The sequence below is a fragment of the Struthio camelus genome, chromosome 3 (genome assembly GCF_040807025.1).
Source record: "Struthio camelus isolate bStrCam1 chromosome 3, bStrCam1.hap1, whole genome shotgun sequence".
NCBI lineage: Eukaryota > Metazoa > Chordata > Aves > Struthioniformes > Struthionidae > Struthio > Struthio camelus.
In genome coordinates, this window is record NC_090944.1 from 88,527,673 (window position 1) to 88,553,483 (window position 25,811).

The 25,811-nt window shown below is 40.4% G+C and overlaps 1 protein-coding gene across 4 annotated transcripts in view; it reads right to left on the bottom strand.

The window, feature by feature from the left end:
* Nucleotides 1–25,811, bottom strand: part of RPS6KA2 (ribosomal protein S6 kinase A2) — a 329,479-nt gene that overhangs the window by 107,459 nt on the left and 196,209 nt on the right. For all 4 annotated transcript variants that reach the window (XM_068938966.1, XM_068938969.1, XM_068938968.1 and 1 more), the window contains 2 exons: nucleotides 10,427–10,543; nucleotides 5,658–5,739 (listed from right to left, as the gene is read on the bottom strand). In XM_068938966.1, coding sequence (XP_068795067.1) covers nucleotides 5,658–5,739; nucleotides 10,427–10,543 — 199 coding nt within the window. The remainder of the gene's footprint in view (nucleotides 1–5,657; nucleotides 5,740–10,426; nucleotides 10,544–25,811) is intronic.

Sequence of the window (25,811 nt, forward strand, 5' to 3'; positions counted from 1 at the left end):
TCCCCTGGACTTTTGTTTTGTTGGATTTTTATTCCTCCCAAACCACTGGGAAACCACTGGTCTTGTTTCAAAATGGCACAATCATTGCAGGGAAACTGAGTCACATGAAGGGGAAAACTGAAGGAGCTGCTTCAGTTGATGTTCAGTCAGGGCAGGCACTATTACAATTTTATGAACGCTTTGGATGAAAATTACACAGTCCAGCTGGTGACACCTTAAGTTCAGTTGCTCGATTTAGTGCATAATTAATACCAATGTTCTAACATTCCTGAGAACACCATAAAGTCTTTTTGAGTTAGTAAAGCTCCTTTCATAGCTTATTGTAACTATAAACATCACACCCATAGTCAGCACAACTATAAACTCATAAAAGCCTATTGGCTTAAACTCAGGGAGATGACAAACTGCAAAGCACTTCAAAGCTTTTGACAAAACAGATTATCATGTCTAAATCCCATAAGCAGAAACAGGTAGTATCTCTCCATTTTCAGTGTCAAATGGCCTCCTATGCTGAGATTTAATAGCCCATTACCAAAAAGATGAGTAGATGCAAACTACTTCTTCGTGACCCATCACATATTTTTTGCAAGATCGTAACACTGCAATATTTACAAAGTTCATAAGCATTACAGCAATGAACTATGGCTTTATGCCACTTTCAGTAAGATTGCCTATCTCCTGGAGGGACGGGTCTTCAATTTTCAAGCTCCAGAGGTAGCCTTATTTTCTAATCTAGCAACCTTTTGGAATTTATGAGCACTTCACATGTGTTTAATGAGGCTTAAATTGTAAGCAATCTTACCAGTTCTTGTTCATGAAAGGAAAGCTGACAGAGTTTCAGATATCTTGAGAGAAATACTGAGTGAATCAAAACAATAAGCCTGCCCTTTCCCTGTGCCCCAGTTGCCCCAGTTTGCTGGTAAATACAAGGCATATGTATAGTCAGAATAAACAGTCCCAGTTTTTGTTTGTTTCCTCAGTCTCACTGTGCGCATTCAGGCCACTGAATCAAGACTCATTGACATGTACCTCTAAGTTTTTAAACATATAGATAAGCTTTATTCTCTCTCAATTTTTATCTTCTTTATCTAAAAATCTGATTTTCAAGAAAACAAAAGTTAGAGTGCTATGAAGACATGAAAGCAATGCTTTAAGATGACATTTAATAACAACATCTAAGGACATTCAAATAGACAAAGGTCTCACTCTTTGAAAGTATTTAAGTGCCTAAATGTCTTTGAGCATCTGGACCAACATAAAGGGTTTTATATTTGGGAATACAGGTTTTTAGTATATTGCATTTTAACAAAAGGTGTTTCAAAGTCAGAAGAGTTAGTTATAAATATACACAGCCTTATATCCGGTATACCCCCATCTGGCACCTAACAGACATAATATTTTCAAACGTTTTGGACAAAGTTTTCCTAAGATTAATATTTCAAATGAGGTTTGAAACTCCTATCTAGTTTCTTCAGGAAGTTTTCTGCTTTAAAAAATAGATACCCACAAGCTCCTTTAAAAGGAAATGAGGCATGAAGGAAATAAAACTTTTGTGTGATGTTTTCATTTACAACCAAGAAGAGCAGCAGTGTTTCCACTTTCAAGGATACATGCTGTTACAGGCGCTTATTCAGATATACTCAACATTTAATATAAACCGTCATAAGGTAAAGATTCATTTTATTTTCACAAATGTTTGTGCTTACCACATGCATCTCTGCAAACTTTTACAATCTAAAAGGAAATACTCTGGAGTCTAATTCCCCCTTCACAGCAGGAGTGGCTCTGCTACTCAGCAGACTTTTTCAAGCTTAAATCTACAAATGCAATTGATGTACAAATCCCATTTCATCCCAAACAACTTATTTGAGCTGCAAACAGTTAGAAAACGCTGCTGCTGATTGCTCTACCCTTCTTACATAAACCTTTGCTGTTCGTAACTTTGGGGTCATGCTAACAAACAAGGGATAACTACCCTGGAAGGAGGTAGGAGCCAGCAGGACTCACTGGAGGAAGTACCATTTTGTACTTACACTTTTCCCTAAACATTCACAACCAGCCACTGCCAGAGTCAGGCTTCTGGGCCAGGGTAGCCCTGTGGTATGACCCCACTATGGTCGTTCCCAAGAGCAAGGTACAAAATATGTTTTAACCCCTCCTGAAGGCATTCAACTTCTTCACATTCGTTTTTATTGTTTTTATTCGTTTTATTAGTACTGCAGACTAATCCAGGAAAGAAAAAAGTTTGTAAAGTTCCCCCCTTTTCTTTTTTCTCCATTTCCCCATTTTATATGTTTTTCAAATTTGCTTTCCAAAAAAAAAAAAACAACTGCTGTAAGGCGCTGTCATAACACTGGCTCCCAAAGCCTGGACTTTCCCACTCCATGCTGTACTGTGTGGTACAGGTTAGGAAGCAAAAATCTTTCAGAAACTTTTCTGGTAGCATTATCTTTTGTCAGTAAATAGTCCATCAGTAAATACTTTTGTCAATAAACGCAGTGTAAACAAATACTTAAAGATTTGCTCCCATTACTTGACATGGTAATAAATACTTTACATTGGAGTGACTTCCAGCTTTTCTGAGTGTGGGTGGGCAGCAACAATTCAGCGCTCTCCCTTAAAGATGAAATTAAGTTGTCAGAAATATTATCGGTGTGCCAAAAGCTACACGGAACCTCAACTGACAGCAATTCGCATTTTTGCTCTTAAATTTTCTCACTTGCCCTGTGCCAATGGGGTTTTGCCTTCATTTTTGCACTTCAAGTTAAATAGCGGTCAAGTTTAACTTATTAGTAGAAACTAGTTTAGACTTTCTCGCATGTTCCATCCAGGATACGTGTGCTCCTCCTTCACTTATGTTTAACTCTACAGCAAAGTTTGTTGCCTGGATCAAACAGCTGTGACAAGTTCAAAATGATTGCCACCAATGTGCTAGGTATCTTGAGATTAACAGGAAACAGAATCACAGATTCGCAGAACGGCCGAGGTTGGAAGGGACCTCTGGAGATCATCTAGTCCAACCTCCCTGCTCAAGCACGGTCCTCTAGACCACGTTGCACAGGATCGCGTCCAGGCGGGTTTTGATTATATCTCCAGGGAAGGAGACTCCACTACCTCTCTGGGCAACCTGTGCCAGTGCCCTGTCACCCTCCCAGGAAAGAAGTTTTTCCTCAGGTTCAGATGGAACTGCCTGTGGTTCAGTTTGTGCCCGTTGCCTCTTGTCCTGTCGCTGGGCACCACGGAGAAGAGGCTGGCCTCATCCTTTGTACACATTGATGAGATTGCCTCTCAGTCTTCTCTTCTCCAGGCTGAACAGGCCCAGCTCTCACAGCCTTTCTTCAGAGGAGAGAGGCTCCAGTCCCCTCATCCTCTTTGTAGCCCTCCGCTGGACTCTCTCCAGTAGTGCCTCTCTGGTACTGGGGAGCCCAGAAGTGGACACCGGACTCCAGGTGAGGCCTCCCCAGGGCTGAGGAGAGGGCCAGCATCACCTCCCTCCACCTGCTGGCAACACTCTGCCTAATGCAGCCCAGGATCCCATTGGCCTTCTTGGCCACAAGGGCGCATTGCTGCCTCATGCTGAACTTGTTGTCCAGCAGGACTCCCAGGTCCTTCTCGGCAGAGCTGCTTCCCAGCAGGTCAGCCCCCAACCTGTCCTGCTGCATGGGGTTATTCCTGCACTTGACTTTGTTGAACTTCAATCCTTTCCAGGGATGGAGGTGAGGCTAACAGGCCTGTAGTTTCCTGGGTGGTACCTAGAGCTACCAGTCAGAGGGGTTGGTAGTTTGAGCAGGAGAGAAATGCAACCCAGCCAAGAGAGTAAAGCAGTCTCGCCTTTTGAACCGTGTTATCCATGCTGGAAAAAAATAATAAATATTATGCTGTAAAGGCCCAGGGAGGAGAGCCACAGTAGTTCTGTGGCATAATGAACTGAGGAACACAGAAGGCATCTGAAGGTGCCTATGCTTGATGGAACAGAGACTAAACGACTTTGAATAGTTTTTCTTTTTTCAGGGGATCTAAAATTTCAGATTTAGCTGTCATATATTAAGCAACAATTTGCGTGTGAAGATGCAGCAGAAACCCTCCTCAAAGCTCATTCTGCTCAGTGGGCCTCAGAGTTATGTAGAAAAAGAAAGAAACATGATTTCCACCTTAGGTGAAAAGTTGTGGGTTCACAAAGGAAACGCAGGCAAGCCTGTGATACATGTTCACATTAGAGAAAACGTGGTCCTTCTTCAGACGACTTGCATGGCAGGTGATGCTTTCACTGGTGGTGAACACACTGAGAGTTCAGTTCAGGCAGGGTATTTCATGGTTCTGCTCTTCTCTGAGAGGTCAGAGATTCCCTCTATTATACATATTCTATACATAGGCCTGACCTTTTACTTTTTACATATTAAATCCAGTACTATTTAGGTTGGTATTTAGAGCATGCTGCTATATCAGAACAAACACTCCTACCTATATGCTAAACAAAAAGATCAGCATGTCAGCATCATGTAAAACTAATGTTTCTTTGAAAAGCGTTGTTACTGGAAAGGACTGTGTAAATTCCCAGTTTGCCATCTCTCCGTCTCGCCTAGTATTCAGAATAGGTGCTGTGTCTGCCTGCCACCAGCCAGCTGGAACACTACCTTACAATTACTGATAGTTTTATTCTTCTTTTGGTTCCCCAAGCTGAGGCACACTAAAGAAATGTGGACTTTTAAGTGGTCAGAACTCGTTGAAAATTAGCTCTCTTCACATTAAGATAGACACTTAGACGCTGTTACGTATTATGAAAACCCACATCGGCCGAGAAAGAGTTAAAGAGCTGCTCTGGGCAAAACGAACACTATTCACTTCATCTGCAAGAAGAGTCAGGCCTTGGAAGATAAAAAACAAAGTACAGTGCTAGGTCAGGGAAACAAAGCTGGAAGAAGAGCTGATCTTTCTCCCTCTTTGGAAGAACAGAAACTAAGGGCTTCAGCTGAGACCAAACTTATCATGTTTGCTTTTCAGTCCAGAGTACCCCTCCATTTACTAGGAACTTCTTTATGGTGTGAGTGAAGCCATAGCAGTCAGTGGCCCCAGAAGAGGCTGACCAGCTTCAAACCTCAGTTATTTGGCCCCCACCTATAGAGAACATCCAGTGATTGATTACGAGCTAGGAACAGCATGATCTCGACCACCTCAGAAGGACACTTGAAAATATGTTCTCAGAAACTGTCAGGCATATATTGAGAGTTGTCAGCTCAAAGGCCTTTCTGTCCAATAGGACTCATGTTTTACTTCAGCAACATCCTTATTTAACAGTACTTAACTACAGTTTACTTCAGCAACAGAAACATATTGACACTCAGAGGCAAATTAATATAAACCCAAAGGAAGTCTTATACATAACACTTAATAACTGAAGGATGCATGCAGTTAGCAAACGCAAAATTCTTATCTGTTTTCATATTCCCCATGTTGTATAGACAGTAAAGGTAAAATAAGTGTTTTGTGTATGTTTTTTAGAACATTCAGTACAGTGAGGTGGAATTTTAGGGGGCAGAAGAAACATATTTTTGCTTACTTATATCCTGTAAGACAGCAGCAATTCAAAAAAATGACAAGAAAAGAAAATGCTAAAACAGCAGAGAAATAAAAACTGCAGCCACCGTCCCAATTTTTACCTTTCAGAGTTGCTTTCTTAAGTACCTTCATGGCATAAAGCTGACCCGCATCAGATCCTTTGATCTTCCTCACTAGAAATACCTATGAAAAGCAGACATCTTGTGTAAATGAGAACTGAACTTTTAGTTAAGAGCATTTGCTGCATTCGTCAGAGTAACAGATACTAAGACTCAGGAATTCTAATGAAAATTATTAGCCTAAAGCACTTCATTTCTATCTCACCCACAACTGGCTGAGCTAGCTCTGGAAAGCTGCAGTCTTGTGCCATTACTTTGTCACAAAGAAGGTATGTGTAACATTATTAATTGACCTTATACAGTCACTTAAAGATGTGAGAATGGGCATAAAGAGTGTGTGCACATTTCTTCATTCTCTGAACACCTCTACCTGAAAAGAAGTTATGCCTCATTTGTACTACTTAGGAATGTCCAGTTTCTTAAAAGTATTGCCATCAATGAAATTGAGGCGAAAAAGATAGTTTAGTGTAATTTATGTCTTAAGCAAGTCATGAACTGTGATGAGCCTAAGATGTACCTGAAGCAAATAGTTCGTAACAACCGATAAATGGAAATATGTTTGTGTAAACGCTTTCTCAAAAAATGTCAGCATTAAATAAAAAGCTGAAAATTGTTCATGCATGCTTAATGAAAGGTAGGACTGTATTTGATTACCAGGTTATTATACTGAAGATAGTTTTCCCTGCTGAACTTTCCTACTGTTACATCTTCTGACAATGTACATTTGTAAATTGAAATAACATCTTTTTGTAGCTAAAATTATGATCTTTTTTGTGTTTTTTTTACTCCATACAACTCTTTCTTCCTATCTGACCATCAGTGCATTTGAGCACAGGAGGAATAACACATACAGGAACCAGTAATTCAGTTCAGTTCATATGAGTCTATTTAAGTCTAAATAAAATATACAAGAACTTTTAGTTGGTTTCCAGGACTCACTCTGTCTGCTGAAGTCAGAAATACTAGACAACAGTGCTTCACTTTTTATTTCAGCACTTTTGTTACTGGACAGAAGCAGGTAGTAAAGCCAAACGCAAAAATAAACATAAGCACACATTTATAAGTATATGTTATATGTATATAAATTAACAAAGGCTAGCCGAAATGAGTCAACTGATAAATGTCTAACTGGATTACAAAGATCTGCGGCAATTATTTTATTCATTGCTTTTTCAGGAATCGTGCTGCTCCAGTAAACTGCCTCCACCCAAAATGCAAAAAGTCTAAAAAAAAGAGAGGAGGGAATCTGTTTCCAGCACATTATTTGCTAATTGAAATACTCTTCCTTCTGCAAAAACATCTATAAGCAGATTATGATTTATCAAACACCCTTTAAGGAAAGGTTTGTAGGTAGAGGTAACTTCTTTCTGACCAGCTGGAGAGGTTGAAAAAATTGGGTAATTTCTCACTGAGCATCTGTACCAGGTCTCTCCTATCTGAACAGCATTACAGCTACAACACTTCTACACTATGATCTGATCCAATTTGTTAAGACTGTTAAACTATGAATTGTTCTCAGGATGTTTCCTGTGCATATGAGAGCTTCCCAGTTCTTCAGCTGAGCTGTCTTGCCTAGCTGGGACTGCAAATATATATTGCTTGGTCCATCTCCTGTTTCCTAGTTTGACTAACATACAAGTACCTCTGGTACTCACAACTGTAGGAACAAATTATGAAATCTGCATGCAACAGGCACATATAAGACTTTCTGAAGTGTTTCCTATTAACATTCATGATAAAGTGAGCTCAGCTGCCCCAGTATTAACAGGAAGTCAATTCATTTAAAAATTCAGCTATACACAGAGAAATATTGGGCTGCTTTTCCACTTAGTCCAAACAAAATATCTAATTTTCTTATTTCTTCGAAAGGGAAGAGAAAGTCACAAAGTAAGGTTATTCAAACACTGTATTTTCAGCTTGTTCATACTTCTGTAAAAATAGTTATGAGATCTTTATCAAAAAAAAAAAATCCAAACACCCCTCAAACTTAAGTAATGCTTTTAAGATGCATTGCACATTGAGCAGCACAGCATGCGGCACTTGCAGAAGTATTAGGCTGTAGTTCTAGAAGTACTGAGGAGAAAAAGTATGTTATCTGCCATGTAATCGTGCAAAGCTTGTAATACCCCTACGGCTGTCATAAGCAAAATCATCAATTTGTGTTCCTAGTCACTTGTCAGCTGTTCCCTGTAGCACGGGATAGGGCATTTGGTCTGCATTCCCTCCAAAACAGATGAGTCAAGAACACTGTGTGCCGTTTTAGAGGACATCAAAGTAATTATCAAACCAGAAAGGAAAGAGAACAAAGGAAAATGCATCGTACTGCGAAATGATACTGTCCTTCTGATTCTTCTTAAAGGAAGAGTCATATCATTCTTGAAACTTTCAAGTGGTCCTAGAGTGCTTATTTGACTGTTTACATTAGTTAAATTATACCAGTTGGCCAGGATACCACAGACATGTGGCTAAGCATGATTTTCATATTTTTAGCTGGACACGTATGCAAGCACACCTCAGATTATTAATAACTGGCTGCGTAAACAGAACTAGCAAAACTCCCCTAGCTAGAGCAATGGCTATATTTCACAAATCCCAACCTAGAAAAGCTGAGCAAGTTCTGTGACTTTCAAAAGTGTTCAAGCACACTCTCTTTGGCAACAAAGCCATCTTCCTTAATCCTGTAGGAAATGATTTAGGCTGCAGGTGAACAACTTGAAAATCAACAGCTTGGTAACCCAGGAGACTTATTTGAGCCATCAGCTCAAATACTGGGGTGATGAAAATTTGGCTGGTTGTGGACCGCATACGAACTATAGACCAGACTTTGCTCCTCTGTGTCCTGGAGAATTTACTGACTTGTTTCACGTAAGGGACTAAAACTGACTTGCAGTCACACACAACTCCTGAGAGGTACAAAGTCTATCCCTTATGTGCCGCTCCACTGAACTGGGTGGAGCGTGTCCTAGAAATTAGATCTTCTTTTGGAAGGCAGTGGCAGAGACCAGACATTTCACTTATAAAATGTCTAAAGTTAGAAAGCCAGCACAGGCAATTAATAATGAGATATATCAGTACACTCTAAGGCAGCCAGTGAGCTGTTTCTAAAATATTTATTGCACAAAATCTGAAAACGGGCTAGTCTGCCTCTGCTGCTCTTGCAAAAGAGTTTTCCTTCTCTTTTTCTTTTCCTTCTCGCACTGAAACACACAGGAAACATCATTCTGAACTATTCGATTTTTTGTATTTCTTTACTATCCGAAACTCAAACACTATTATTGCTCCTTCATGCAATTCTCCAGATCAAAACTTGAAAGTGAATATCAACTCTTCTGAATTCCTCATCTCAGGGAACTTCTAACAGATTTACTTAACAATGTAATTCTGGAATAGTCAGGAAGCTGACAAATACTCCAGACAAAGCTTCTTTCAGGAACAAAACCGAAGGCCCTCATTTATTTTCATGGTGTTCAGCTTTGTGCTGTTTGCCTCAGCAGGTTTTAGGTACAAGTCAGTTCCTCAAGTTATCCAGAATGATCCACTGTTCAAGGCTGGGAAATATCAAGAAAAACAGAAAATCATATACTTAAAATGACAAGGACTTCCGTGCCTGGTTTAAATTAGGTTCACACAACAGTGTCACCCTTCCAGAGGTTGCAAAGCCTGATTTAGTTAAACCATGGAAAGAATTTAAGATTGAATTGATTCCTCTTCCTTTTTCTCCATCTTTCCTCCTTATTCTCATTTCAATCTGAAAGTATCTGCTGAAGTAGAATTGCCTTTGGAATAAAGCAAGCCTACGACTCATACTGTTGTCTCTCTGTAACAGCTTGTGGTCACACAGACAGGCAGGTTTTTAACACAAACGCTACATATATATGTATATATATATATATGTATTTATATATTTATAGATGTACACACACACACAGAGGCATATTCGGCAAGGAACTGTATGAGGAAACAGCAGTCTGTGTAGCCATCAAAACCGATGTGAAAATGAAAACAGTTTGTCTCTTACTTAACTGATGAAAGCTTACAGCTATAAACTGCATCTAAGGCTCAGTCAGACAGCTGTAGTTCTCACAACACCACTGTGAGGTAACTATAACTTAATCTGTAAGTGGGGTTAATGATGGGGAAGCTGAAGCACTGAGAAGATAGGGCCAACATCACTGGGAGCTAGTAGCAGACTTGCTAGTAGCAAAATGAAACTGAAATGGTGGAGTCCTCCCATAGTCTCACCACAGCTATTACTCTCTTCAGCACTGGGGCTTGAGTCCAGGATCCCTTCTGCAGAGCGTATGGGCCTCCGAGCATTAGCTGAAGAGCAAAGTCTGGGACTTTCAAAAGTGCCTTGGATCCCATCTGCCTTCAGCAGCTAACCTGAAACCTCTGAATGTTCCTACTTACGTCTTCTAACAAAGCAGCAGTAACGCACCTCTCTTGCTGACGGACAGGTTAGAAAAAAGGTGGGGGATCTAACTCAATAAATGGCGATAACCTAATGTTTAGTGGTGCTCATTAGTCTAGGTCCAGAGCCATAAGTATTACTTCCTAAACTGTTTTACATGCAGGAATTGAGTAAAAGGCAAAAGTCTTTCTAAAACAAAGAGAGAAGTGGTTTGGTTTTGCTTATTTGCCTTTACAATGAAACGAACAATACAAACAGTGATACCCCTGTAAATGACCTCAGAGAAAGTATGTGATGTTTTCAACATTGCCATAGGTGATTAGACAGCATAAACAATTACCTTTCCATATGAACCTTGTCCTAATACTTTCAGCAGCTCAAACTGAGAAGGATCTGCTTTTTCAAAACCTTCCTTCACATGATGACTGATGTCTATTTCCTTCACGATTCCTTCTTCCTGCAAAAGAGAAAAAAACAAAAAACAAAATAACCCAAATCAGAGCTGCTGTCCTAAGTAAAAGTATTGCTTCTTAAAATCTCATCTTCTGTGATGTTACAATCATATATGAAACTTCGTGAAATAGAAACTAACGCTTTTCCAAATATTCTGTGTGCCTGTTATTGTCGCGGAGGGCAACGGCTGGAATGTCAGGACATCCAAGCCTATTGCTTCTGTTTATCAAACATCAAGATGAGACTAGATGGACTGTATAAACTGAAGCACAGAAACACATTGCTGCCAGTGCAGAGCTCGCTGTGCTCCTCATAGACCTTGCTAATAGTGGAATGTATCCACATCCGTACTACAGAGCCTCCAGCACACTTCTCTCCGCATATTTCCTCAGTCTGTCTGCAAGCATCATTTAAATTCACGTCCAAAAGTGAAGCTCTCCTAGTTTCAAGAAGCAATTCTTCTTATAAGCAGGCAATAAAGAAAGGACACCGTTAAAAGTGTCTCTTCCCATTTACCTGGAAGAATGGAAAATTACTACCAGTAACCTTCTAAACAGAAAACAAAAATAAAGATTTAGATAGGACAGTGGTGAGAAGGAGAAAAAGAATGACACACACTTTTTTTGTTTGTAGGAACTAGCTTTAAACATTTTGTATTTTCCAGTTTCTTCTGCTGAAATATTTCCATTACCAATAGAGGCACATCCCTTAAAGATACCAACTGAACCAGGACTTTTTTCTTGCAAGCTGTGACATATGGCATTTATTCATTTGTTTTGTGTTATTATCACATGTTCCTCTAAAAACAGAGTGACTGGGTCACTCTGAGAGAGACCCAGAGACTCTGAGACCCAGAGAGACTGTGTAGAGTTTGCAGCAACCCAGAAAGTCACTGAGTTGAAAGGATACCTGAAGGTAAGCACCTACTCTTCAAGGACACAGTGGCAGGGGAAGATATTATTTACCTGTCTTTTTTTATTTCTGTAGTGTCTCTTCATCTGATTATGAGCTTTTTAAAATCCAAACTACTTGTTCTAGCTTCTGTTCAACTAAAATGGGGATTCTGAGAACCAAAGCTTTGTTTCCCAGATCTGAGAGAATTGCTCATTTATATTGAAGGAATAGGTCTGAGTATGCTTGTATGTAAGAGAAGCTGCTGAAATCTTCTAAGCAGTAGTTTTAAATGGAATTTTTGTTATAAGTTCCATTTTCCCCCCCAAGAAAAAAATCTCAATAAAACCTGGAAATGTAATGTTTCCCTCTCCTTCTTAAAAACGAATGTGAGGAAGAAAAAAACATCCTAAAATAAAAACACTTTCACAAAGCCATTTGGCCAAAACACATTCATTTTTCTAAACAAGAATAAATTTGATTTCTTCTCTTCTCCATAAAAATGGGTATAATTTTGAACCAGCTATAGTGACACATCTGATACATGTCTAGCATTACCCAGATTGTTCTGTTTACCGCAGTTTCATCCCCTCTCTTCCCTACCTCATCTTTTTACCCTCATGTTTTTTGGAACAGGGACTCTATCCTCCCCTTGGTTCGGAAAGCTCCCCGCACTTTGTGCACGCTACCAGAATCCTGAAAAATGATCATCCTCTGAGAGCAACTAGTTCTTCTGATCCTGATTTCTCTACTCTAAGTGATTTGCATGAAAGGAACTGCTTGAAACCGATGGGCAGCTTTCAGAGACAGATTTAGAGGTTTTCTAAGTGTATAACCCTGCCAGGATCTCCCTTCTGTTTTTCTGGCTTGCCTGCAGGAGACAGAGTGTTTTTCTGATTTTAAAAACATTGGTTACTTCAAATTTTTATTCGAGAAATAATAGTAAGCTGATATAAATTTGATACTTTATTATCAGTTCTGTTTCTTAAGGAAACTAAGGCTTACCTAGCTGCTATAATCAAAGGCTCCAGTAAATTATGAAGTAACGAGCTTTCATACTTAGGAACATGTGTTTTTACAAAAACTGGAAGCAGCTAAGTGCCTCACACATTGTTAAAAACATAATTTGAGCTAAGCTGCTCCCTCCACACACACATACGCACACTACAGCTCAAGTCAAGTATTTGGATTGAATGGATCACCGGCAATCTTGTTAAGGGGTTGCTCAGTGGCTAGTGGCTCCTGCACTAAGTCACCCTCTACTCCTCACGCCAGACTTGAGACGCTCAGCAGTTCTCGCTCCAGTGACTGCAGACAGAATTTGGGAGGACTAGCTTCTGCAGGCCAACCTCTGTGAACGTCCCCAAAAACTTATATATGATGAGAAAACGGAATGACTTTTTCTGAAGTCAGGGTGGCTTGACAGCACTCAGCCATCGTTCTACAATTTCACCCATCACTGGTTGGCACAGAAATACAGTGAGTGAAGACCATCCATTAGAACCAGAAGAAAGAGGAGTTGGGTCCAAATTTCACAGTATATCCAGGGGACAAATCTCTGCAAAAAAGAATCTAACCCCGATTTCGCGTACACCAGGTATCTTCCTCAGAGTTACTTCTTTTTTTCACTAACATCTTGTCCTCAAACACTGTAGATAAGATTTACCTTCTTAAGGGAACGGCAAAACCGTTTTCCCTTCTGTTTAGTTACTATTCAAGCCAGAATCATGCTAATCATTTCAGTAACATTTGTAGGTTTAAACAATGAATGAGTTTCAAAGTATCAGTCATATTAATCATCAGAGTCACATGCCTACAATCTTAAGCCTATTTCCCCCTGTGTTATTAAATTAATATAAACTCTTTAGTTCAAGGGATTTAGTTACAAGCATATTATAACCATTAAGGTGATGATTCCGCTTGCTGGAAGAATGCTTAAAAAATGGGAGTATTCCCAGAAAACAGCATAATTAATTCATAATTTGCGATAAAAACAACTTTAATTATATGCATATTTGATTAAAACCACAGAAAACGTTTATTTTAAAAAATTCTCAGGACGAAATACAAAGCCTACTGTTTAGCAGAGAAGCATAGATTTTAAAGACGGAAAGAACCCCGTTAGATTGCCTGATTTCATAGCAACATACAAAAGGTTGGTCAGAAAGGGGCTTCTGGAGGTCATCTGCTCCAACCTCCTGCTCCAATGTCACCAACACTTGATCAGGCCAGCTGGTTTTTGTCCACTGTAGTTCTCAGCGTCTCAAACAATGAAGCTTGAGGCACTTCCTATGAAAGATTATTCTCCTTCGATTTGCCTGGTTCAAAAATACCCACAGTCATGTCAAGCTGCAAGCTCCCTGTGTTCTTAGGAGGAAGCAGGATATTGCTCTAGGAAGGTAGAATTTCCTGTGGATTTCCTGTGCTCTCCTCACTAGAAAGGGGAAGTGAAGCAGCACTGAAGAAGAGCATACCAGACTGCTCTTTTTTTTACTAATCATCACTACAGCACCGTTACTTGTGAGCTGCCCAAGAGGTGATTAGCATTTCAGCCGGTATGACAAATCCACCTCCCACTGGAGTAAAAAGCAAAACTTTCAGTGCTTGAGATTGATCACAGAAAGAGTTCCTTTAAGGAAACAGACTCCAGTGCGCTGTATCTCTTGGTCTCTGACACTGGGGGATGAGGTATTTTAAGTCGGGCTAGTTATAAACTCTAGCGATGAGTCAGCCAAAGCTGAAAATTAGTCCTACTTTCATAGAACCACCAAAATGAGGGTTGTCTTGTTAGACCTGCTCAGGAAATGTAACTTTCTGGAACTAAGTAAAGAGGTAGGAAGAATGGGAATTGGAAGTAAAAGCAAAGCAACAATACTACAAACGCTCCCAACTGAGCTTCCTCCTGGTATTCGAACATACTTCAGAAAAAAATCGCAGCAACCTTAATTAGTTATAGTTGCAAAACAGAATATATTCCTGAAAAGATGCTAAAAGAACTTTTGTTTTTTGATGTAATTAGCATTCAGATAGGAAAGCGTAATCTTCTAACAGGACATAAGGAATAAAGTAGATGAAGGTACGCTAATTAGCCTAACCCTGCTTAGCGCATTCCTGAGCTGTTTGGTTGCCTTCTGCAGATTTTCATAACAGAACTGGCTGCTAGAAAATTGTCACTGATATTTGTCTGGAGTTATTCAACTAGTTTAGCTCTTGCCTGAAAAGCAATGCTGAGAGGAAAACCCACAGAAGACTTCAAAGGCTATCAGGGCCAGGCCATCCATTTCCTTCACACACATTTCTATATTCTTATTACTTGCTTTGCCGCATGAATTCCGGAATGGCTTCTGTTTGTTTATTTTACCTTACTAGAGAAAACAACAAGTTGTACGTTTCCATTTTTAAATTCTTACTCAGATTTTGCCCTATCATTTATGTCTTCTTAAATCCCCCTGGGTTAAAGTAAGACTGAACGTGGTACATTATAAGGAATCCTTTTTCTCAGGTATTGTCAAATCCAAGGTATCTGAGCACAAGGACTGTGGGCAGATTCTCCCAGCTGTTTTTGCTCTAAGTTGCATCTCAAGAGACTTCTCTAAAACAGGTTTTTTCACTAGTTCAGGCAGTGCTGTACATCCACGTTAGGAATTTGCATTACAACAACTAAACTGAGTCAAGAGTCAACCGCAATACAGATTATGCCTGTCTCTGTCAACACTACAGCTGAAATCAGTGGGGCTATTGGCCTAGTGAGGCGTCATAAAAACGATAAAGGTTGGCAGCACTGTGCTCAGAGTGACTAAGGAATGTCATTTAACCCCACATGGAGCAAGCCTTCTGATATTGTAGACCACAAGGACAAGTTGGCTGCAAAATTTCTGGAAAGGTTTTTTGGCCTTAATAAACTCAGTAATGTAAAAAGGACTAAAGCAATTTTCAGAATGACATCTTGGAATACGGGCTGAACAGAAAGCAAATCGCTGAGGGAATGTAACATTTCCAAATCATATCTGCAGCACCCCAACTTGAATAAAAAGGCAAAGTGAGACTTAAATTACAACCCCGCTTAACCCAACGCCCTTTGCGATAATCCTTCCATATTTTCTGTGGCATTGAATGCAGTCTAAGGGCGTGGACTTCTGCACACAATGAAGAAGCTATTTCAGTGTGGAGGATTTCACTCTGGGAAAAAAAAACCCATGAGCCAGCTTCCAAAATGGTTCTGATCAGGGAACTTGGTAGAGTCAAAATGAACGTTCCATGGCTTGGTCTTGCAACAGCTGTGCACAGCAGCCCAGACTTTTGCTCCCTGCTGACTTGTCCCAACAGTGCATAAGCAGGAATGCTTGGCTTGATGAAGCTAAACCTTCTGTAAACTTCTGTAAATATTTATGTTTGCACAAAAAGCATCCTCCTGTTACAAAAGTGAGATGGAAGTTCTTGGCAGCCTGAAGAAAGCACATGATAGAGCAGCACAAACTAGGGGAGGGAGAGCACTGAACTGGAATCCATGATAAAAGAGGAACGGAGAGCGAATTGCTGCACCTAATACAAGAAAGATCTATTTAGGACCTGATTCTATATTGCATTATTCACTTATTCCCTCATTGTCGCTCCGACGTAGTAGAAGTTTTAGACAAACAAGCAATGCAGGATTTGAATGGAGGAGCCTTTTTTGATCTCCTTCCCTTTGGGACATGGGAGAAGACAGACTCAGTTCTTACCCTGCAACCGTAGATGACAGAGAGGCATCTGTTTCGGTGCTTCCCAGACCCAGCAGGGGTAGAGCAGGAGGCCAGCTGCTCTCTATAGCGCTGTTCTCAGTTCAGATTTCCTCACACAGACCCTGGAAAAAGGGGCTCAGTGGCTGCTGAAGAGCAACTACACAGAACTCTTCCAACTACAAAATACTTCCTGGCTCACTGTCACACGTCTAAGTAGGACAACAAAATGTAAGGCTGTAGACCTGGGAATGGGATACATGGAGCCTAAAAGTACAAGGTTTCCTGAAGAGTAGTTCTTACCTCTTCAGCTGTATGAGGCAAGCTCCTCGTACCTTGCCCGATCCACAGCCTCCCACCACATACCATGGAAAAAACACTGGAAAATTGAGAGGTTTAACCTATTTTTCTGCCTTTTCTGGCCCCTCCTGAACAAGTTTCTGAAGGAGAGAAGCAAAGCTCACCTTCAAATCCAGAGACCGTCTTCACTACGCATAGTAATTTTAACCATACGTGAACTCTTCCCTCACTAAGACTTCCTGAAACGGTGTGAAACATCCGGAGGGGATCACTCCAGAACTAGCTACTTTTTAGAAAAGGACAATTTTATACAAACATATCACGTAGGAGGAAAGGTGTGGTGCTAGTGTAAAAGATCATTAGCATTTCACAAAATCACTATGACAGGTAGAGATTTGTGATCTTTATTCCTTGCCTGGCCATGTCCCCACTTGCACACTGTCAGAACTGGCATGCAGGCATTGCGGGAAAGGAGGGTAATTTTCCAGTTCAAATGTGTGCAATCTTGAAAGAACAATTACACAGGCTCTCCACTCTGCAGATCTTTTGGGTCTGCATGATTTCTGGACTGAGGTCAAGGAGGAAATGAATGAAAACGTGACAAGAGAAAATATGAAATAATCATAACTCTGAAGAGAAGTAGTGCTGTTCCAGAGAATCGTTATTAGTCTATAGCATATATTCGAGATACAGACTATGTTTTGTCATCGGTCTTGCCATTTGGCAGGTTATCACCTAATAGGAAACCAAATCACAGCTATTTAACTTCCAAGTATCACTGGCAATACAACATTCCAAAATAATATGGTTCATCAGGAATAGTCAGGACCGGTTACGTCCGATAATGATGAGGCCTGGTTTTCACCTCTGTTTTACAGGTTCTAATCTGGTTGAAGCAACAAGAGAGCAACTTTTGTTAAAACATAATAGGCCATTCAAATGCCGCCTAATACAGGAAATGAATTGCTGACCTGTGTTCACTTCTTTGAGGACAAGTAGCCACATTTTATATATATAAAATATATACATATAGACATATATATATGTATAAAGCATTTTCATCTGCCTCCTCCCAAGCCAGTCTCCAGCAGCTGGCATAAAAATCAGAAAAGAAATCTTCCATTCTAAATGGCTTACAGTCCAAGTTCTGGCTTCTGTCCTGGTCTGGATAGATGTAAACTGAACAATACACACTGTAAACGGGTCAATTTTTGCTCTTCACTGTGAAATTAATATTTGCTTTAGCAGCAGTGAATTGGACTTACTGACCCCGTGGAGAAGTATACGGAACCTATAGGGAATTCACTGGAATTTGTGCCAGATCTCCTTCTGGTCTTTAAGCATGAAGTCACCTACCTTCCCAAAAGTCTTACAGTGGTGTATAATAGCACACAGGAGCCCTTAAAGCGATTGGGATATTTTTCCTAGACTTTTCACAAATTTGAATAAAAAGTGGTTATCTTTCATACGGAATTCCACTAAGCGTGTCAAAGCCTAGTGGAAAACAAAACCTTGGAGCAATTTCTGTGGAGCGCAACACAATCAGTCCCTGTTAAATTCCGTAGGAGTTTTTGCAAAGAGAACACCTATTACACTCTCTTTATCACCTCTCCTACATTTTTTTCTTTCTTCTCTCTAATGTAGGTGTCTTTACATTTGAGGCTTTGCTGAAATCAAACAAACCAAATGTGAAGAAAAGCTTTGAGGAGTCACAGAGATTAAAGTACAGTCACAACCTACTGGAGAGACGGAAGTCCATGAGTTGGAGGTAAGTCGAGTATTTGGGAGACTGGAGTTCAATCTTTTGCCCTACCACAGACTTTATACGTGACCTTCGGTGAATCACTTAGGGTTGGACCCAGGTAACCAAATGCAAACATCTACAGTACAGAAGGCAATGTTTTGAGCTAATTATCTAGCCTCACTTTACAGTCAATGGAGAGAAATAGGTACTTCACTGTATTCTGAACTGCATGATTAAGAGATCAGAAGAAATTACATCCAAAAAGCACCCATTTCTCTCTGCTGACTCTGAAGAAAGCCCAGGGTAACTCGCTGAACTGATGGGAGTTTCTGAAGTCGGCTGGCATGAATTCACTCTTACAGTAAAATTCTGAAAAACACTTGTAACAGAGCAGTATTGCAGCCAGATTTTAAATAGCATTAAAAAACAGGTTCACAGAGATGAGTCCTGGAAACTTCAACTCTGAACTTCTACTGAAATTAAATACTTCTGAAAAGCAATTAGATACTTGACTCTTCTAAGCACTTAAGAAAACCTACTCTAAGGTGTTAACAGTAATCCAGGCATCAGGATCACCCCAGATTTTTCAGGTCAGGTAAATTAGACATTATCGCTCCTTTCTTCCCGATCCGAAACATGTGAATACCTTGTAGGGATACTGCGAGAATTAACATAGCAAAATTGTGAAGTTGCCTTATACTGTGGTAATGGATAAACAAATCAGCTGAAATGCATAATATGTGATAGTGGGTAGCTTGTAACAATATTCTTCTTTAACTCAGATTGAAAACATCTAAATTGTTTCATCTGAAAGTCTCAAGGTTGGTCTTGGAAGGCTAGTGCTCTTTATTGGGTGACTGTAGTGTATTTACACCCTCAGTGTGCAGTTGACAGTGTATTTCTGCTAATTCCTGATTAGCAGAAATACATAAATCACAATGATTGTGAAAATGCACAGCGAGAATCAGCTTTCCTATTCAAAGTGCAGATATGCATGAAGTAGAAGACGACTTCAATTCTTTGTCTAACTTCCAACTCTGGACTCAAGTCGTTAGCCAACTTAACACTAATTTTTATGTTAACTGTGGTGCAAGCTGCAAAGGTTTATGTGGAGTGGGGAGTACAAACAGCTCATAAAACACTTGAATTAGGGGGTTAAAAAGCCAGAACAAAAGCAGCGCCATCTGGTCACAAAAAATACCAACAGTTGGCCAGCCTTACTCATACAGCGGCAATCTACAAATACTCAAATACATTTGTGAACTTTAACAGAAACAGTCTCAAAATGAGTCACCATTAAAGGACAAAGAACTCGGCTATATTGCTCTCAGCTACAATAAATAAGAGCAGGAATGTTTTCATCAACATCCTACTTGACATCGTTTACATGTGTGTCTTTGGCCTTACATCTCAGAAGAGCTTAAGTTCCACTACAGACTACTTCTGCTGGTAATTGTTAAAAGAAAAAAACATGGTGCTCATTCACCAAGGAACAAACAGTAATTAAGACTGGATCCAGTGCCTAGAAGAAATTGTTGCTACCTCTAGAAGGGAAACATTCTTAGCTCCTTAGGATGCTATGCCACCACTAAACAGTGTTACAAAGACCAGATGTGATAGTAAGGACAGTGTACATCATCACATAACACAGCATTTTATTTAAAATAGTCACTTTACACAAAAGAAGCTAGAATGCCAAAAGGCTTCTGTTTTTTACCCTCCGCTGTGACTCAAGTTGTGCTCTCAGGTCGGTAACGTGCCGTGTGTGCTCTGATCAGAGCAGGCATCCGACCTGCTTACAAACACTTTGCTAGTGCCTTTGGTGGCTTCTGCTGGAGATTATCCCAGGAGCAGTGCTGCCTTCCACGACTATCCCCTGCTCCCCAGAGCCATCTGCCAGCTGTTGCAGTGCTCCAGTGCTCATGCGGGAAGACACAGCCCTAGCGCTGCTGCCAGATCTGCACCCAGACGAGGATGACGCTGGCTCTAACCTGCCATCTAACCCCTGCGTGCGACACCCACACCGCCTCTAACGGCTCTCTGCTCTATTAGTTCAGTCCTTAGATTTCCTGCAGGACCTTGTGCGAAGCCCGCTAAGTTCAAGGGAAGCCAGAATGTCTACCTTAAGGATTCTAAACAAGGTGCCTAAATTCAGAGTCTAGGCTGATCTCTATTTATCAATGGAGGTAGCTGTCCTGAAGGGTCCATCAAACATAATGACAACCTATTGTTTATGCACTTCTGTTACATGGTATAGATAGCCCCCGCATACCTGTGTGTCCCAGCTTTCCAACTGTAAAATGCAGGTAAGTGCATCTTCCTATTTCATGGCGTTACTGGAGTATAAGGTCATTGGAAAGATTATAAAATGCCCCAATACCGGCACTAGGCTCAGACAAGCAGGAAGGCAGACAAAAAGGTCTATCTGTTCAGGACACTATTCATGCAAGAAACATAAATACTTACTAAACAGCGTCAGTTCCCTTATTGCTATACTCAGCTACTTCACAGACTAGAAAAATAACATGCCCGATGTTTTACTAGTGCATTTGTGTGTGAAATAAAAGCTCCAGCTGCACTAGGAAGATAAACTGCTTAAGCAAAACACATGTGCAACCATTTCCTCACCGTTTCTCAAATGATCCAAATAAAACACTGCTCACCATAGCAGTGTAAACAGCAGCACAGCACAGTAAGTACAGAATACTGTCACACAGCCATTGCACGGTCACATGGTGATTTTAAAGAACTGAATCATCTCTAATATGCATACTCAAGGAAAAATACCACATTTTGTCTTGAACTGTGGAGGCTGAGTGGACAAAAGGCAGTAAGAAGAGTTAATCACATTACTGAAATGTCAGACAAGTCAGATTAGGAAAAACACCACAGTCTGTTGTTTAAAAATCACTTGCAGGGTGTGGTAATTTTCATTTTCCCTGTGAGGAATATTTGCCTGCTAGCACATTTTGCATCCTCCCAATTACTAAATTAAGCATCAACCAGGGATTCAACCTGCTCCTGTCTCACAGACTAGGATACTGTTTTTATTAAGTTAGGAGAAAAAATATGTTGCAATGAGGTCCATCATATTAGTAGTACTTTACAGGCAGAGTCTCAGTAGGCAAATAGACCGATGCGAGGCCATTATGTGATCCAGGCAAATATAAATTAATTTTAAAGCTATTGTTCTCAGCTTGGGCATCAGTGAAGGCACTGAAGGAGCGAGAGTGGTGAGCTCAGTCAGGCAGAGAGAAGATGGTGTTAGCAGAGGGAAATTCTACAGAGAAAATATGGCAAGATTTACCAACAACATGAACAGAGGGACAAAGCAGTAGAGAACAGAGAGAAAAAGGCATCAAAAAGGACACCAGAGTTACAGGACGAGGGCCACTGTAGATTTTGCCCGTGCCAACAGAGAAGTAAGTTGAGGGAAGATTGGTAGAAAATTGTTTTGACATTGCAAACTGCCTTAACTGTAATATGAAACAACTTGAAATGTAGCACTAGACAGAGCGGGACTTCTGCAGATCAGGAATGAGCTGCGGTACAGTTAACATAATAGCAAAAAAGGCTAATTATATCATAAGAGAAGGCAGAAGAGAAAGTGGCTGAGGATGGCCAGCAGAATGGTGCAAGTGGAGAGACCACTGGGACCAGCAGGAAGCACGGCATTGTGCACACCCACACATCAGAGTGTGTAGGCAGAGAAAAGGTGAACTACCAGAGGAAAGGTGAAATCAGACCAGGAAAACAAGCACAGGAGAGTGCTCCTTCCATCCTGAAAGGGAGAGATGTAATTGTGCCTGCTGTCAGGGCAGTTTCTGTGGGACAGGAGAAAAAGCATATTAAATGCAGGATTACACTTCTCACCTCTCTTTCCGATATGAATCTTCATTTCCTGTTTCCAGGCACAAGGGCATAGACAGCACCTGAAAATGTAGATACCTACTGGCTAAGGTTCCCTTACCTACAGGAGATCTGTAATAGCCTGGCAGAGTCACATCACTTCATACCAAACAGCAGCTGCATTATAGTCCAGCAAAGGACTGGGGTATAAAAGCTACCAATTGCCTATGACGTGGAAGTTTCAGAAAGGGAGGTGTTGCAGGCTGTGCTGTAAGCCAGTTCATGCCTTAGGAAGACACTGGCATCTATGATGGAAGAATACTCACCCTTCTCTATCTGATCACTGTCATTCTCATGTCAGATCGCTAAAGTGTTTGTTACAACATGTTGAATCTCACAACATTCAGTTCCAGATCCCCAGCTGGCACTGGGATCACCTTGTTTCCAAAAGACACAGGAGTCCAACTGAAACATTTCAGGAGCTAGATGGCAACTTTGCTATCAGTGAAACCCAGATCGTTATTTGCAGAAGTATGTATTTCAATGCCTAAGGACTGTTACCACACACGAGTACTTGTCTAAACAGTTTTTCAGCAGTCTACTGCAAATTTGGCGCAGAAAAAGGCCTGTTTCATTTTGTGCTTTTGTAAAATATTAAGAAGCCTCTAGCATACTTCATGTCACTCAAAGATTCATATGGTGAATCTCTAAGGAACTGGCTTGCTAACTGGTTATCACACATCATCTTTTCTGTGAAGACAAAAACTGCTTACAGTGTATGCTATACAGTGCTATATAGAAGCATATATTGTGCATATACTCCACAATGAACAGACGTGTATTTCAGGGATGAGTATAAACATTACGCAGAAATCCATACAGATGCAAAGAAACACCTCTGCAACATTGTTCGGAAGACTCTCATTTCAAAAGGTCAAATTTCTGCACCAGTCTCAGCCTTTTGCAAAGAATTCCAATACTCCACGTGTACAAAAGGGGAAGTGAATCTGATGGTCCTCAGCTGAATGGGGTCTTGATGAGTTTAATTCATCATTACAGCTTCATGGCTGCAGAAATCAAGAATTTTTCATATAACATTGTAGCGCCACATTCCTAAATACTAGCAAACAAAAATTTTTGATAGTTTTAAGTGTATTTATTTAAGCATATATATTTAAGTGTGGAAAAGGGCCATTAAAATGAACGTGCTCAAATACAGAAATGGATCAACAGTTCAGCCAAGGCTGATCCAAAGTCTACTGAAGACTGGAAGGTTTTCCAGAGTAGGCTTCATTCAAACTTATGTCCACACCTGAGCTAGTTGTCTAAACTTCTTTCTAGCTGACAGAGAAACATGTACTTTTAGGCTTTGACTCATATCACACAAAAGCAGGCCTTTAAACCAGCTCAGATACAGCACTCTCACTTCTCTCTGATTATAAAAAAAAAAGTCTAGGCTAATTAGTTCAGACACAGACTAATTCTCCCTTTCCCAGTCCCTCAATGACTCCTTTAAATTTGGATGGAGCATAGGTGCTTTTCAAAAGATGTATATACTGCATTATACCGGATATTTCCAGGCCAGCTTTTGATTTGACGCACCTTTTTCACTATGGTTTTTCTCCAGTCTCCAACAGAACAATGTGAGGTGCTCCCATCACTTCATCTTTTTGGCATGACATGTACCTGTACCAGCCATGGCAACATCCTTCTGCAGGGAAATTCTTAATGTTGCCTGATTAATGCCATGATCTGCCAGTACAAATTAGTGAAATCAAGGCATGTCATTGCTCGTCGGGGATTCGAGATTGCAAGCAAGACCACAGAACTACTAGATATCAGGTCAAAATTTCCAGCTGGAGGAAGCATCAACAAATATGAGAAAGCACTGGTTTCTTCAGGCTCTGGATTTAAAATATGTTTTATTCTTGAGCACAATCCTGACAATATTCAGGCCCCTTAGTTTTACTTACATCAGTCAGAGGACTACCAAGACAACTTAAAACTGAGTGCAATTGCAGTGCTCACTACCATGCGTTTGCAGAATGTGAAACCCCTGACTTTTGGCAGGATTTTTACTATGCTGCAGCCATGTAAAGGGACCTTAACATCAAGTGCTCTTGGTTCTGATCTTCAATCACTTTATTCACAAAGCTCTTCTGAAAGTGTAAGTACATGATGATGAAAGTAGGCACTGTAAAAGAGCTCTACCTGTTTAATCCATTTCTGTGGAAAACCTTCCAGTCACTTAAAGCGTCAAGGATACCAGTTTTAGAGCTCTAGTCTCCATTGTACAGCCACACAAACATTCAGAATGTCAAACCGAGACCAACCAATTCCTGCCATGTACTTTTCATTGACCTGTGGGTATTTCAACGTTCTCCTGTTCTACGACAAATCCATATGGCAGCTTAACAAATAAAGGGCTTTGTAAAAAATTAAAGGTAATCCAAATGACTTCACCAAAACTAATGAGTGGCCTAGGGTCACAAACAGTTTCCTGACAACATAAGGCCCACCTTCAGGGTGAAAACATGACACACACAGTTTAACTTACTGGGAAACTAAATGATTCTGCGTTTTAAGTGGCAAATCCAGAGCCCTGACCAGTTCGGGCCTGTCAGCTTTGGCAGATATGTGGGATAGTCCCCTTCTGGTTCACTAAGGCTATCTCAGTCCCAAAGGACAAGCAGGCTTTGGAATTCCCTTTGCTGCACATTGTAGAGTTAATGGACAAGGTGGAAAGAGAAGACCAATCCATATCTATCTTTCTACTGAACAGCTGCATTCGCTCACAAGTGCTTACAAAGCTACCCTTACAAGAAGACTAGAGAGCAGATACAGATATCCATCTTCTTGGAGCTATCAGTGGAACGGTGTGTACTCTGTACCACTTTATGACCTCTCACGTAACTGTATCCCCAACCAACTAGAGGAGTTAAATGCTGTGAAACAGTAGATTGTGCAAGAGTGCTCCTATCTTCAGAGCAATCACAAAGAAGTTTGGAACTTCTGATAGAGGCTAATCTTCCATTCAGAGAAAACAGAATGGGCACATACTAATGGCATTCTTCCAGCACTACCGTTTATTTTCACTTCAAACGTAGCTTCAGTTAGTAACCTGAACAAAGATGGATGAACAGCAAAAAGCAATGACATGCTTCACATATGTATAACCCAATCTTTTAAATTCAAGCTAATGAAGGAAAAAAATGTTTCTTGATGGTCTCTATGACAAACACTCTCACATCGATAGTCAAAATCGCTGACTGGTTCTGTCTGGTTGAGCTGTCAGTGAAAGCCTTAACAAAGGTAAGAGACAAAATTCTGAAGGAGAAACTGATGCAACATTACAATCACAATTTTTTTTTTTTTTTTGCCACACAAAAAAGTGGAAGCCCACTTGAACTCAGTTATCCTCTGTGAAACTCCGGAGTCCAAGCAATAGCTGCTCATGCCCCTTTACAGACAAGGCATTTATTGTGCTCCTCACTGAATGCTAGACAACTGGATCTGCAGTGGGTTGTAGCCTTTATACTGAGCCTTACTTTATAATCTAGTCAAATTACCATACCTGCACCACTTGTTACTATATTAAGTAGTAATATTTTATAAATAATAGCATAAAGACAACTGAATGGTAAGCGAAGTAATTCAATCAATCAGCAACGACAGGAAGCTGAAATTAGTATTACGGACAAAGGAAAACCAAATAATAAAATCAGGAGAGGACAAGAGAAAGCCAAAGAGGTAAGCTGAAACCATATGAA